The 15,434-nt window shown below is 47.7% G+C and overlaps 1 protein-coding gene across 9 annotated transcripts in view; it reads right to left on the reverse strand.

The window, feature by feature from the left end:
* The window catches only part of vav2 (vav 2 guanine nucleotide exchange factor), a 195,865-nt gene that overhangs the window by 129,307 nt on the left and 51,124 nt on the right, over positions 1-15,434 (reverse strand). For all 9 annotated transcript variants that reach the window (XM_056431788.1, XM_056431786.1, XM_056431783.1 and 6 more), the window contains exon 2: positions 9,974-10,090. In XM_056431788.1, the coding sequence (XP_056287763.1) occupies positions 9,974-10,090 (117 nt within the window). The remainder of the gene's footprint in view (positions 1-9,973; positions 10,091-15,434) is intronic.

Consider the following 15,434-nt stretch of genomic DNA (forward strand, 5'->3'; position numbering starts at 1 on the left):
TGACTCCCTCCACCACCACCGCCTCCACCACCTCCTCCTCTTCATCCTCTGCCTCGTTGTCAGTCTCTCACCCTCGCCACTCGCTCCGCCGGTCATTACAGGCGGGGCGCGGCGTGTTCTGCGGGCGCCAGAGCTTTGTGTTCCGTGGGCGGTGTCACTCCGTCAGAAAAAGAGAGAAACGGGGTCTCTCTTTGGCCTCCTGAGGACGGCCATTCCCTCAGCGTCAGTATGCGGTGGGATTCAGTTATTTGATTCATAATTGTAGCTGTGAGTTCATCCCATTTGGTCGTCATTCCACTGCGTAATTTTTTTTTTTAAAGTGCCCTGCAGACTTTTTTTAGCATGTTTTTTACGGGCGGTCCCCGTTTTGTTTTCCATCAGATAGGTTTTTTTTTTTAAATTGAAAAAAGGAAAGGCTCTCAACCTCTGGGTGTAAAAACACAGAATATAATCAAATAAGTAAATGTTTATTTGAGAGAAAATAATAATAACAATTTACAATAATATTTGTTGTAAAATCCCTATCACACAGGTGAATCTCCAATCTGAATTGTGATTGTTACGGCGTGTTTGATATCATTTCCTTAAGTTTGATCCTTTTCTCTTGTCCTACTTTTCTTTGCTGCATATTACATTTTTGGGCACAAACGTTTCTATCGAAACCAAGCAGTTAGTATAATTGTTATATCTCAAAAATATAGCTTGGTGTTCCCTGAAGTGGTGAAAGTGGCTTCACCTTTCCCTAAACATCCCCCCCCCTGAAATCCCCCCCCCCCCATCGGCCACATACACACGGTGCATCATTACTACCCACTGTGAGGCACCTGCAGGGAAATAAATGAGAGGAGGCATGGAGGAGGGCATCAGTTTAGTGGCCCCTGCAGGGGGGGAGGGGTTTGTAACACCTGGCGAGTGCCGCAGCACCGCACAATAAGAAGCCCGGCTGCTTGTTACTTTTTTTTTTTTTTTTTAATCGGCCGTATCAAATTACCCAAGAGCCATGCTGAAGACGCAATATTCGCCAGGTGAAAGGGGGAGGGAGGAGGAGGAGGAGGAGGCTGGATGGAGAAAGGTCTGTGAAGGGAAGTGGGCTGCAGCGTCTCGCCACCGTCAGGTCGAGTCAAACGTGTTACTCCAACTTTCTTGAATGCGCGCCGCGGGTAATGAGGCACCACGTCATCCATTCAGTCTCACTTCAAATGTTACAGCCCGACTTTATGGCCCCGAGCCCCGTCTCCGCCTGTGCCATCTAAACCCTTTGATGCGCTCCTGTCGATGAACTGGAGCGGGAGTCGTGGGCCACGTATACACTTTTGTCCCCAGAGGTCAGAGGTCAGTGTTTTTTTTTGAAGCTAGTGTTCTGCTAGCTGCAAGGCTAATTCACCCAGCTTTGAAAATGCCATCGAGCTGAAGCCGACAGAGCGGCGATAAGGGGACGGCCTACATTTCCCATCATGCATCATCATCCCGGTGCTGGACTCCGTAGTCGGTAAAAACTTCATGTTTTTTAATGCCAATCTTCAAAGATCAAAAATTGTAAAGAGCGATTGATGAATTAATTTAGTATATATTTTCCTACTTATATTATTTTCTTTATTACTTATTTGTTCTCATTTTTTTGTCTTTACAATATTTTGTCACGTTCTTTTTTGTTCAGCGAAACTGAATAAAATAAATAAAGAATTACTAATTTTTTTTTAAATGCCAATGTTACTCTTTTGTCATGTGTACGGTGTAATGTGTCAGAGCACGGTGGCTTATGTTGGGAAAAAACTGTGGCACAATATGCAGCACAGACTTTATAGTCAGCACACCTGGAGAGAGAAAAGTAATCTCTTCTTTTCCTCGTGACATAATATTACCCACACGTGTCGCACGCCGTCGGGAAGTGATGTTTGCGGGACGCTCGGCCTCCTGAAATATTCAGACGGGAGCATTCACGCTGAGATCCAAAGCCACGCCCCCTCCTCTCAGTGAACACAGGGCTTATTAACATTTATTCACCGGCGGAGCGTCTATTACGACAAATCCGCCCGCTCTCTCCACTTAATACCAACGTTGACGGAGCACTGCTTTAAAAAAGAAAAGAAAAAATTAGAAAAAATATTCTGACTTAACTGTGCAATCTGCTTGTGTTTTTTCTTTTTACGTGACACGTCGATTATTTGGAAACTCTCGTGATTTAATCGTGTTTTTTTCGTTAAAGAAATTTTAAGCAGCTTATTCCGATGATCCGGCAAAGCTACGTCAACATTCGTGTTCCAAATGTCAGCGGAAAAACATCAACACGACATTTATGTTTTGGAAGTGATCGCCGTTTTTTTAGCGCAACCGGCATATTGTTACGTAATCCAGAGCGTACGGCGGAAAAGCATAGCACAAGTGTGTGTGTGTGTGTGTACAATAAATATGATTTATGAGCCAGGTGGGTTTGCCTTTCAGCTCCATGGGCGAGGGGGCATCATCCCTTCGCAATGGAAAAAGGAAGAAAAAAAATGATTGAGGACGAACTCCCCTCCTCCTCCCCCTCCCCCCTTTTTTTTGTTGGGGTGATTTTTCCTCTTCATATTCGTGCCAGTGATTCCTCAGAGGGATGTACCTGTCCATCATCGCCACGCCTGTGGGGGGCCTCGGATGGGAGGAACCCGGAGAGAGAAGGAGAAATAATGAGAGTTCGCGCACAAATTCAGAGACTCCTGCTCCGCGGGGGCTCTTCCTCTATAACGCCCCCCCCCCCCGCCCCCCCCTGCTGTATGCCCCTGCAGCGCTACAAAGGCCGCCCCCGCCGCCACCCTACACCGACAACAGAGGCACCGCCCTCCGGTGAATCTCTCCCAAAAACGCGCAAGAGAGAAAGAAGGTTCTGACGGCAGCTCGGCGACTCGCCCACTGTGTGCGCCGGGAGAGCTTCAAAAACTCCTGGGCCGAAGCACGCCACCGTCTATCAGATTCTGTCAGGCGGCAAACACACACACACACGCACACACACACACGTGGTAACACTCGCTGTCACCCCAAAAAACAAAAGAGGTCCAATTATTTCCCCCCACCGACAGGAGTTAGATCGCGAGGAGCGTTGAGAGTTCAATAAATGGCTTTCATACAGCTCATCGCTTTGTGCTTCTCTCTCTCTCTCTCTCTCTCTCTCTCTTTCTTCCACTGGATATACAATATAAATGACACTGTTGCAATGCAGCAAAAAAAAAGGGCTCCCGAAATGAAGTGAAAATAAATACGAGACGGAGGGCTTATTGTGATTTTTTTTCGAAAGGTACCAATTTTTTTCCCCTGCTTCGACAGCCAAGACACATCCACATCTCAGAGAGGGATCGGACTCCTTTTCTAGAATTCTTCTATTTTTGGGGGGGTAATTATGACCTAGCATCACATGGAATCAGAAAAAGAACGATATCGTAAACCTCAATAAATTCTGAGGCCTCTTCCTCGTCATTATGAAGAGAGAGAAAAATTGCGAGCTAGCTTCACGCTCATCGTTATTCACGATATTTAGCATATCGTGATTGTACGTAATGTGCGGAATATCTCGCAATCAAGACGCACAATTCAAAAAGACAGGTTACGAAATATATCCGTCGGCCGTGGCGTGCTTCCAAAGAACGGGTCATTCATGTCTCGGCTGTCGGGAATCCAGACGAGATGAGATTTCTCACCCATTTGACATTTTTTTCCCGGTCATCGGGACCTCGAGCTTTCACATCCGTGTCACGAAAACCACGTGGCGGCGGTGAGGGACGGTTTTGGGCCAAACGAGAGACTCGGGCGCCACGATTTCCATCACATCTCATCTCTGCCGTCACTTGGAGGTGTGAACTCCGGGACCTACACAAACCCCACCAACCCCACCAACCCCCCCACCAGTCGCTATTCCCCGAGCCGAGGGCTGAATCCAGGACAACGAGCTATTGCTCGGCAACCACCTGTTTCCCCGGGTGTCACGGTAACGAGCTGCAGGGATAATGAGGCCGTGGGTAGCGTGGAATGGAGAGATAGGAAGAAGGGGGGGGGGGGGTCCAAACACAGGGAGAGGGTGGGGAGAGAGGAAGTTCGTCATTTATAATTCATGGCATCATCAGCACTGTGACATTTGGAATGAATTATTGATAGGCGTCTCGGAAAGCTTTATGCAAAAAATATATTTTTTGAGGTGTCCTAATGGACAGGGCATGAAGTAAGAGGGCGGCGGGGGAGAGAAGAAGACGAAGAAGAAGAAGACACAAAGTTCTCTTCTCGGGGAGTACCCCGTCTGCAACGACGGATCAAGGAGTCCTCTAGACCCTTTATGTCGGTAACCGTGGCGATGTCACGGCGTAAGAACACTGTCATCGTCAGTGTGGCTGAAGCTGCTCGACGGTTCAATCTAGAAGAAGTCGTCATATTCGATTACTAGAAGGTAACCTGTAGCTGTCACAGGTAGAGCGTATACAACAAGACTCGCTGCTTCTAGGTAATGAAAAACGAGACTTTTAACCTCGGGAAATTGTTTAGTGGAGCTCAAGCAACACATTTAGTAATAAACCTCCCGATGCCCGTCTGAGAAGACCGAGGCAACATACTGGAGAGTCGCAGCTTAATAAAATGAAAACCCGCCCGGCCCTCGACAGTTAAGGACTGCTGCCGAGGACGAGGCCTCTAATGGAAGGGGACAAGCCGACCCCGAGAGGGTGACCCCTCGGCTGCTTGACTCTTGAACCTCCTCCCTCCATCACTTACTGCTGTCTCTCCAGCCCGAGTCCGACAGGCATTAGTCACCACCCTTTTCCATCTCCTCTTTTTTTTTCTCATTCCAAATGAAACACGGTGGTGAATCGATACCAATACCAACGTGTGATCATCCGCAGCGGACGGGGCATCGTTCAAGTCGCCTCGTGTCATTTGTCTTGTCCAAACAGGAACACATGCCATGAAAAACATATATATACACTACCGTTCAAAAGTTTGGGGTCATCCAGACAATTTCGTGTCTTCCATGAAAACTCACTTTTATTTATCAAATGAATTGAAAATTGAATAGAAAATATAGTCAAGACATTGACAAGGTTAGAAATAATGATTAATATTTGAAGTGTTAATTTTGTTCTTCAAACTTCAAGCTCAAAGGAAGGCCAGTTATAGCTTATATCACCAGCATAACTGTTTTCAGCTGTGCTAACATAATTGCACAAGGGTTTTCTAATCAGATATTAGTCTTCTAAGGCGATTAGCAAACACAATGTACCATTAGAACACTGGAGTGATAGTTGATGGAAATGGGCCTCTATACACCTCTGGAGATATTTCATTAGAAACCAGACGTTTCCACCTAGAATAGTCATTTACCACATTAACAATGTAGAGAGTGTATTTTTGATTAATGTTATCTTTATTGAAAAAACAGTGATTTTCTTTGAAAAATAAAGACATTTCTAAGTGACCCCAAACTTTTGAACGGTAGTGTATATATAGATATCATTATTTTTACGAGCCAAACGAGACGCCGCTCGGAGATGCTTCGGCAAGACTTTCACGCAAACAACACTTCCTGTTTTGGTCCCCACAAAGCAAGACGGGAAGTGTAGTCTTCCCACCAATATTGCGAATATTCACTTTACTCGTGTGAGTTTATTCGCCCGACAAGTTGTGGTTTAGTCGCGTTATTCGCGCCTTAGAGGGCGTGGCTTATATCCGTGGCTTTACTCCGTGGAAACAGTTATCATCTCCACCATCAACCAAGGAAGAAATAACCACTAGTTCTGCGTTATACTTGTTGTGGACATCCCACAAACTTGTGTTCGGGTTCATAACATTTAATACCACATATATATATATATATATATTTATACATGACATCACCCGTAGGCACACACAGCTCGGTGACTATCACCGACTACGTCTGAATAACTGCCGCTTCCAGCGCTACTAGAGTACCAGCAGTTAGATCCACCAACGGCGGAGCGTCTCAACGCCGATTGGCTTTCGCAACTCAGCGTTGGGCGAAGTTGAAATATTTCTTTTCGCGTCATTCACGTTGCCCGCCGAAAAAAATCCCGCCAATCGCAACCAATTCGCCTCATTTGACTTTGCGTGAGATCGACCGTGAACGCAGCACGAGAAGCCAAACGCCCTTTGGCTAAGCTGAGGCACTCCAACGCCACAGCACTGAATCAAATCATACATGCGTCTCTCATGACTCATGGCCGGCCTCACAGCTGAGCCGTAAAATAGCTTCAAAAGCAAAGTACAGGCGGCGGCGGGGGCGGGGTAATGATCTGTTGCACGTCCACTGAACAAATGAGCACATGGGCATCGGACTGAGGTTGGAAATCAAACTCCGGCAAATAGCATTCCGAGAAGGCCGGCGGGGGCCAACGGCGGCCGCGGCTACGTTCCAGATGTTTAGCAGCGCTGGGCGTGGATGCTAAGCAACTCGCTATTTTTAGCCGCTGCAGAGCGCACAGGAAGGAAATGAGAGGAGCAGAGTTCAGCGTGCGGCAGAGAGAGAGAGAGAGGTGGAGAGTAATCAAACACCGCAGACCAATGGCAATCACGCCGCTCTGACACAATGGTGGCCCGCCCCGCCGCTGGCTGAGCCTTATCACAACACACTCGCGGAGAGACGAATGAGTCGGGGACGGCGGGGGGAGAGAGTGAGAGTGAAAAGGGGGGAGAGATGGATGGAGGCTGGAGGAGGGAGTGAGGAGGGTAAGAAAAGTGACAGAAAATGGAGCAGTTGGGTGCAAATCGAATCGGGGGGGGGGGGGGTCCCTCAGATTACAGCTCTCCATCCTTTTCAAGGTGCGCTTTGTGTGTACTCGATATCTAAGTACATTTAGGAGTGAAAATGGAATTACGAGATGGAAGAAATTGAATTATTTATGAGTGAAAATATCCAGAAAGAGCAAGAGAAAGAGTCGAACTGCAGCAAAACAAATGTAAAAATAAATAACACCACTTCAATTGGTCTATTTAATAGGGGGATAATTTGGCTACTGAGTGGAAGGAATCATAAATACATATACAAATCATCACTGTGGGTTGGCTGAAGAAACCCGGCCTGCTGCACCAGCTGCCAGAGGACGTCGGTTTCACATAAACAATGAGCTCAAATTGATGGGGGACGAAGTTCCAATGCGAATAAAAAAAATCCATCCACCGTGACGCCGTGCGGTCGCAGCCGGCGGGGCTCGGTGAAGAGCTGCCACAGGAAATGGATGCGAGCGACGCCGTCTGCATCTCAAACTAAACGGGCGTACGATTAGATGATAGACACCGAATCCGAAAAAGAAGAAAGGAAGCATCCTTCCTTCCTTCCTTTCCTTTCCTTACCTTCCTTCCTCCGCCGCTCCACTCGCAGACGGAAGAATTACCAAACTGTTGATGGATGGTTAACAGGTGCGGGCTAATTATGCTAATCATGGCAACAGCCAAATAAACTGATTGCCATGTTCATTTAAATGACAGCAATGTTCCTTTGGTGGCTAATTAAAAAACGGGCGGGGAGCAGAGGGGCTGGCTGGCTTTCCCTTTTTTTTCTTTCTCCGGATGGCAGCGAAGTGTTTAAATAGAAGCCTTCTCTGGGGTCTCCTGCAATAAGCTGTATTTCATTGGTTTAATGATGTCATAATGAATTTCTAATGATGGGGGATGGGTTGAGGGGGAGCACTGTGGCGATATGCAGCTACCCCCCCCCCCCCATGCGTTTAGAAGAGGCGACAAGGGAGCCGGTGTTGTGCGTGGCGCAGGGTGACCCCGGTTGAAACGACCCCGGTTGAAACGACTCGGGTAATGAAAATAAAAACCAGTCGAGGACGTCTCGCTGGGGCGTGTGCTCCGTCTGTTCCGATGCTCGCCCCCGCTGGAAGAGGGCGTGTGGGGAAAGGTTCTGAAGGGGGCGATTACTTTTTGCTTTCAGCATCAGGACCCAGTTGCCCCCCCCCTCCCCCCGCCGCCAGTCTCTGTTTAGCATGTGACCCGGGGGAAGGCATCATTAGAAGGCAAGATGGCGGTCAGAAGGCCAGTGGGAGATGAACTCCGGGGCAGCCACTGTGGCGGTATGAGAGGTGCACAGGGGCCGATCCGTGTTTATAGAGGCAGCTGCTATAATAAAAAAAACTCCACCATAAACCCCCCCCCCCCCCTCCCCGAAGTTCTCCGATTTAATTCCACTCTTTCGAAGAGGAGATGAAAAAAATCAACAGTTTGGCACCGCCATCATACACAATCCTCTCGGAAACGCATATTTAGCACATACAGGACTGCAATTATTATTTATATTCATTATTTTGTTTTTTGTATTATTTGTATTTCATTATTTTTGGATGCAATCTATTCATTATTATCCTTATTTACCCTCATTTTTTCTTTTTTATTTTATATATATATATTATTTTCATATCATGTGTACCAACTCATACAACTGGAAAATTGACAAAGAAAAAGTGACTGTATAAAGATACATATCGTAAAAAAGGAGCGCCGCCACCGGGGACGCGCGCCGAAAGATCCTCCTCCTCCTCCTCCTCCTCTCCCCCTCCTCCTTTCATTCCCATCCTGTGGCCCCCCTCTCCCTCGTCACGGGAGGCCCAAAAACATTTTGAAGAAACAACACCGCCGTTGATCCCTTCGTCAAAAAGGAAATCGTTCCGCAGAAGCGTCATTCATCCATATTTTCCCGTCATACGGAAAGAACGGATGAAAGACGCCGCGACGTGGTACGCACGAAGAAAGTCACGGTAACAAAAAGGACGCTTCGAGAGAGAGAGAGAGAGAGAGAGAGAGAGAGACTCTTCACTTCAACCAGCCGGCTTTTATCTTCCTGTTTATGAGGCATTCTCACTATTTAAATGTATGCCACATTAGAAGGGATCTGCTCAATTCAATATATTATAATGTGATGTTGGCCCTTAATGGAAAATCAATGGCGAGACAAGCCGGCCGCCGCCATGCCGAAGCAATTTCCAAATTGACATATGGAGGGCCCGTATGATTGATTCTGACCGCGGTTGGATTTTTAATACCGTTCACTGTGAGCTCATTGACTCTCAAGACGTCGTCTCGTGGTTTATCTACAATCTGCCAAATGAGTCCTTGTCTCTCTCTCCCCCCCCCCCCCCCCCTCTTATCTTTTTTTTTTCTCCCAGCGTCTTCGCCCATTGGCTGCCCACGGAGCGAGGAGGGGAAGTGGGCTAACGGCGAATCAGATACGTTGCGGACCTCGCCAGCTCCCGGCGCCATCGCCCGCCTTCTACCTCGGCCACGTGCGGAAGACACACGCAACGCGGGTCAAAAGGTGACCGGGAAAGGAGAGAGGGGAACCATTCGCTCGCGGGAAGCCGGGTATCACCGGCCGGATTACCAGACCACCCCCCCCCATCCCCCCAACGCCAACCCCACTATTCAATTCAGTGTATTTTATACAGCCCAACATCGTAAATTACGAATTCCCCCTCAGAGGGCTTTACAATCTGTACACGTACGACGTCCCTGACCTTTGACCTCACCATCCGATCAGGGAAAACTCCCAAGAAATAGAAGAAAAAATAAACTTTCACGGGGGAAAGAAGAGAAGAACCCTTCAGGAGAGCACCAGAGGAGGACCCCCACTCTCCGCGATTGGCCGCCAGATGCCCCCGCGCCGCCTCTCAATGCCTCAGAGCATTAAACCCGACCTCGTTTCAAAACATCCCCACGAAGCCTCACATGTAGCGCGCCGCGAGTCAGCGAGCAGACGGCGTCGAGGGGCGGGGGGGGGGGGGGTCTTTAAACTTAGACTTTGAACTGTCTTTAAACCCGGGGAAGGAAAAACAAAATCACACGGGGGGCTTGATGTGCAGATGAACACACACACACATGACACATGCATGTCAGCGTATCGAGACCACGCGCCGCTTCTTGGCTCTTGTCATCTGACACCAGAAGGGCGTCGCGAAGAAGATCAGAAAAAGAAGAAGAAATGAAGCATCCGGCCTGAACTCACCTTGCCGAAGTCTCGGACGTCGAAGAGGTCAAAGGGGTCGAACAGCTCGCTGTTGCGCAGGCCGAACTTGTCGTGGCACACCTTGAGAAACGTCCGGATGTTCTTCAAACACAGGAACTACGAAAAGAGGGAAGACACACACACACACACACATTAAACAGAATATTTTGCCCCGAGAAGAAACAGTGGGTTCTAAACCCCGTCAACGCTTCAGCCTTCGTGCGAATATTTTAATTTCCCAGTTGATGGCTGCCAGGCTCTTCACTTCATCCTCTCCTGCTGTGTGTGTGTGTGTGTGTGTGTCTGAGCACGGCGGCCGAGACACGCCCAAGGCCGAGTCCCTGACCTCGCACAGTAAAGGTCGTAGGTCACACATCTGACATGCAGCAACCACGCGTCCCGTGGGGAATGTCTTCGAGGAGAAACCCCACGGAAGCTCTCGCACAGTGAGGGCATTTTTAATATTCAAATAGTCGAGAAAACATATGAAACATGATGATGACTAGATTATTGAGCGCCTGTCTTGGTTTGGCTGTGGGTGCATTCGCAAAATATGAACTCACGTGGCTTTTTTGCGAAATAACAAAGTGGTCTGACGAGTTCAGAAAAACGAAAGACGATATCTCGTCTCCTGCGGCGATTATTGACATTATTTCGATGCATATTGCCCAAACCCTGAGGAATAAGAGCCGATCACTTCAGGGTAGTGAGAGATAAAGAGAGGATGATGTCGGGTGAGGGCGGATTACAATGTTAAGACTGTAATCTCACTTATTTGCACACGACAAAAGATTAAGACCAAAAGGTTTAATATGCACGGCCGGCCGAAATCAGCCTTTTCAACAATGGCTACTATCCGGTGGGGGGGGGGGGGGGATACTCATAATTGCATCAGCTCTCTGCACTAATTAGCTTTCAGGAGGGGGCGGAGCTACATACAAAAAAATGGTATCTACTCATTGTTCCCACTTCAGTAAATGTTCAGATCAGAAAAAAGAAGAAGAAGCAACACAGCTTCACCCCCCCCCACTCCCTCCCCCACCCTGCTGACTCATTCTCATTCATGTGTGCACATCTGCTCAGGCCCTCGGAGTCGTGGGTGCGACCCCCAAGAGAGGCCGCGCCCACGAGGAAACGCGATTGGTCGGCGAGCCCGACGTGACATTTGCAGTTCGCCCGGCGAAGGTTATCGCCTCCGCAGATCCTCCCAGGCAGCGGATTGAAAGAAGAAGAAAAAAAAAAATGTATTTTCACAGCCCAGATATGAAAAAGGTAACATTTGCTGGAGTGGTTTATGGAGAGAGAGAGAGAGAGAGAGAGAGAGACTGCAGATATGGATCAGTGAGGGAGGAGATGTGTCTGACATTCTAATGTATGTTTCCCGATAAGAAAGCTGGGATAGAGGTAGAGAGAATTGCTATGATCTTGATGAAAAAATAAAATATATACACACACAAAAAATACCCCATTTCTTCAAAAATGAAGTGGAGAGCCACCGGGGATCAACAGGCCGGTCATCTCCTTCGGCTCGGGCCGACCTCGAAAGGAAAACAAATTTTTTACTCCAACAATTGCTTTTACAACCGATTCATCAAGTAGAAACGACAAAGAAAGAATTTATCGGAAATTGTAAAGAGCGATTGATTTTAATTTACTATATATTTTCTACTTATGTCTGGCTTCTCCTTATTTATTTATTTTTATTTCTATATTTTATTTTATTTAAGTATGACTTTTTGTCACGTTTTGTCGCGGTTTTTTTTTTTCAAATTCAACCCAAAAAATTTAAATTAAATAAAAAGTAAAAAATAAAATAAATGACACACGCTTAATGATTAATCAACCAATAATCCATATTTAGCGTCCCTAACTGACCCAACAAGTAAGAACATTTCTAATCCACCCGTTATATTCGCCATTTTCCGGTCTCGCGGCGGTTACTCCAGAACGCCGCGGTTGCCCCCCACCTGCGTACGGTTATCCACGCCCGAAACATCGCAATAAAAGTCGATTGCGATTGAAGAGGACCCGCGGGTGTTTGTTCCCTTTTTTGTGAATTAGCACTATTGATTCTCCTTTCCTTTTTTTTTCGTGCACCTGTTGCCTCGCTCTCATCTCAGACTGCAGAATCTTTTTAGAAGTGTTTGTGTATCACGGCATCTTCCCAGCACGGACCAGGGAAAAAAAGAAGAACAAAACGTGAAAGACCACCGTTGTGTCCGCACGCTGCCGCCACGCCTCTGGGCGCGAGTGTTTAACGCTTGGCGTTCGCCATTTTTTGACTTCTCAGTTTGAGGGCAATCTACTCTTGAAAAGGGGGAGGACTTGTTGTCGAGGAGGCGAGGAAGAGGAGGGAGTGCAGGAAGCTGGAGAGGAAGTGGGAGGTAGACGTGCAGCAACAAACAGAAAAAGAAGAAGTAGAGAAGAGTCGGGTAACAAAGACCCGTCACATCGCCGACAACCACCTCACACGGAGAATAGAGCATTGTTCCTCTGGGAGGGGGGGGGGGGGGGGTCGTGTCTGCACACGCTCCTGCGTGCTCGCACCTGAGCAGATACAGATTGGAGCCTCCTCGTGAAGGAAGAAAAAGGAAAATAAAATTGAGGAGAAGGGGTGCAGAACAAGTGTGTGTGTGTGTGTGTGTGTGTGTGTGTGTGTGTGTGTGTGTGGGAGGGTTATGGATGATTCGGGTGGGGGGGCAGTCGGAGGGAAAGGTGGGTTGTGAGGTGTGGGGGGCTGGGGGGGAGCCCACAACAAGGTGAAATAGCAGATCGGCGGAAGCTGCAACGTCATTGGCTGAAAAAGTGCAGCGAGAACCCTCCGAGGACTGATCCCACAGAAACAATTACCACACACACACACACAAAACAAAATAAAGTAAAAATAAACAACGCCTCAACAACAACGCATGTTGTGTGCTTTTTTTTTTTGCGGCGTAGCGGCACGTTAAGAAATATGTAAAAAAAAATCAATGTGTGTCCAAAAAAACAACAAGTGTAAACATGGAGGAGAAAGAGAGAGAGAGAGAGAGAGCACCGAGAGGTTTGCTCTCTAGCAGCCGGGGGCAACGCGTTGACTCACGAGACAACAACAACAACAACAACAACAAAGATGCAGTCGCCTCCAACTCGTCTTGTTTCCCGCTGTGGAAACGACACTTTCGTCATCTTGGGAAATAAGTAGCTGGAGGTCTGATTTAATACAAAGTGCGTTAAGTCGGGCGAAGTGGAGGGCGTCGCTGATGTCGAGGTCAGAGGTCAAAGATCAACGTTTATGAAATACTTCTTCCTGCGTCGCTTCAGGATCATAACCCGAAACACCGGAAGCATCTCCAGCGTCCGCAGAGGGAATCCACCGAGAGAATTGTGAGAAAGTAAACTCTCTTGACTCAAATTATTGTGAGGGTAAAATCGGATATGACAGGATAGGACGCAGCGAAAGGAGAGGAGGAGGGGAGATGATGAGATAGGAGACGAGACGAGGATAGGGGAGAGGAGGGGAGGCTAGAGGAGAGGAGATTGTATATGATAGAAGAGGAGAATGGAGGAGAGGAGATGATAAGATAGAGAGGAGGGCAGCAAAGGGGGTGAGGATAGTAGTGGAGAGAGGAGAGGAGGAGAGGAGGAAACGAGGGGAGGATAAAGGAGAGGAGATGGTATCATAGGAAAGAAGAGGAGAGGAGGATGGAAGATATTAGAATAGGAAAGGGGGACAGGGTAGGGGAGAGGAGATAGGAGAGGAGAGGAGAGGAGAGGAGACAAGGATTTATAACCATCACATCGAGGTGAGTCAGACAGATCATCAAATACTCAGACAGCCAGTCAGAGAACTGGAGTCAACGAAAGAGACGGATGCTTGTCTGGGACCTGTGAGCCACATACTCACTCTCACACACACACACTCACACTCACACACACACACACACACACTCACACACTCACACACACACACACACTCACACACACACACGCGCGCCATTCCCTCATGTTGTTTCTGGGGCAGCGAACCATTCCACACCTTCAGAACAACAGGAAGGATCTCTCAGCAGGTGAGACAGCAGCAACATGAGCTCATGTCACCACAAGAAAAGGCTACACACACACACACACACACACACACACACACACACTCTCACACACACACACACACACACACACACGGTAGGTGTAAAACCTCCACGTTTGCTTCATTGTGCTGCAGCCGGGGTGTTGATTGCTCTCTGGTAAGGGGTTGTGTATATATTTAGGCCCGGCAGCGCTCAGCACTCCACCTTCACGACCATGACACCGACCCGGTCGGATCACTCTCCGTTTCTGCTCCCAAAAAAAAGAGCAAAAACTAAAAAAGAGAAAGAGAAGAAAACTGAATCTACACCCTTGAAAATAAACTCTCGCACCTGCAAGATGAATGGCTGAGGAAACAAGTGATACCAGAGATGCGCGGGTTCATCCTGTTCAGGAAGGTGCTGCGGGGGCTAATGCATCAGTGTGTGGAAAAATCACTTTTAACGTGAAAAAAAATGATCTTCTGCCATGAATATGTACAAATAAAACCTGTTTCATTCGACTTTCTAATGTGCTTCTGTAGATTCACTTTAATGTCATTAACGGATGGAGTTGTTTTTCTCTTCTCTTCTCACCTACATTATAAAACGATGAAATAAACTAAATGTTCACTGATTGTTTTTCTTCTTCTTCTTCTAATAAGCTTACAGCAAATAGCAATAATAATATGCTGCTGGTTTTATTTGTCGGGGAACTGAATTCTGAAGGAATTTCATAATCTTGAGCGTTGATTCGCCAACAGGTTTCGACCAATGAGGGAACAGACACAGTCACAGTTGCATCTGTTTTCACAACAAACACAACAAACAAATCGATCCGGATCTTATTCGACCTTTGACCTCCCTGCTTTGATGAATATTTCAAAAACAGATGGGGGGGGGGGGGGAATGGAGACTTTACATCGCTCTGTGCCGGGTTATTGAATGTTTAGGTGGCATGTGCCGGGTGACTAATGGGTGCTCGGGGGTCGGGGTCGGGGGCTTCCAGGTCACCCAGATGTGAGAGAGAGTGAGGAGAAAGCCCCCCCCCCCTCCGCTCCTGCAAATGGGCGAGGACGCCGCCGCTTGAATAATGCATCGCAGGAGTATGTAAATGTGTTAATCCCGTCCCGTTACCCCCTTAAAGCCCGTAAGCAGCCACATGGATTGACCACGGATTTATACCAAAAGGAAAGGGAGGCAGAACTGCAGTGAAGCGGGCCCTTCTTTCCTCTTCTTTTTTTTTTAAGCGAGTTAAGCGAGGTTGATCTCCATCACAAAAGAAGACAAGTCCGCTCGCCGCGCGAGATCGCGGAGGGACTAAAGTCGCCACGTAATTAAATCAAGTCCATCGCGCCGGCCCCCAAAAAAATAGAAAGTAACACGACCATAATAACACGAAAATAACACTCCGCCTA

Source organism: Pseudoliparis swirei, chromosome 15, assembly GCF_029220125.1.
Source record: "Pseudoliparis swirei isolate HS2019 ecotype Mariana Trench chromosome 15, NWPU_hadal_v1, whole genome shotgun sequence".
NCBI classification, from domain to species: Eukaryota; Metazoa; Chordata; class Actinopteri; order Perciformes; family Liparidae; genus Pseudoliparis; species Pseudoliparis swirei.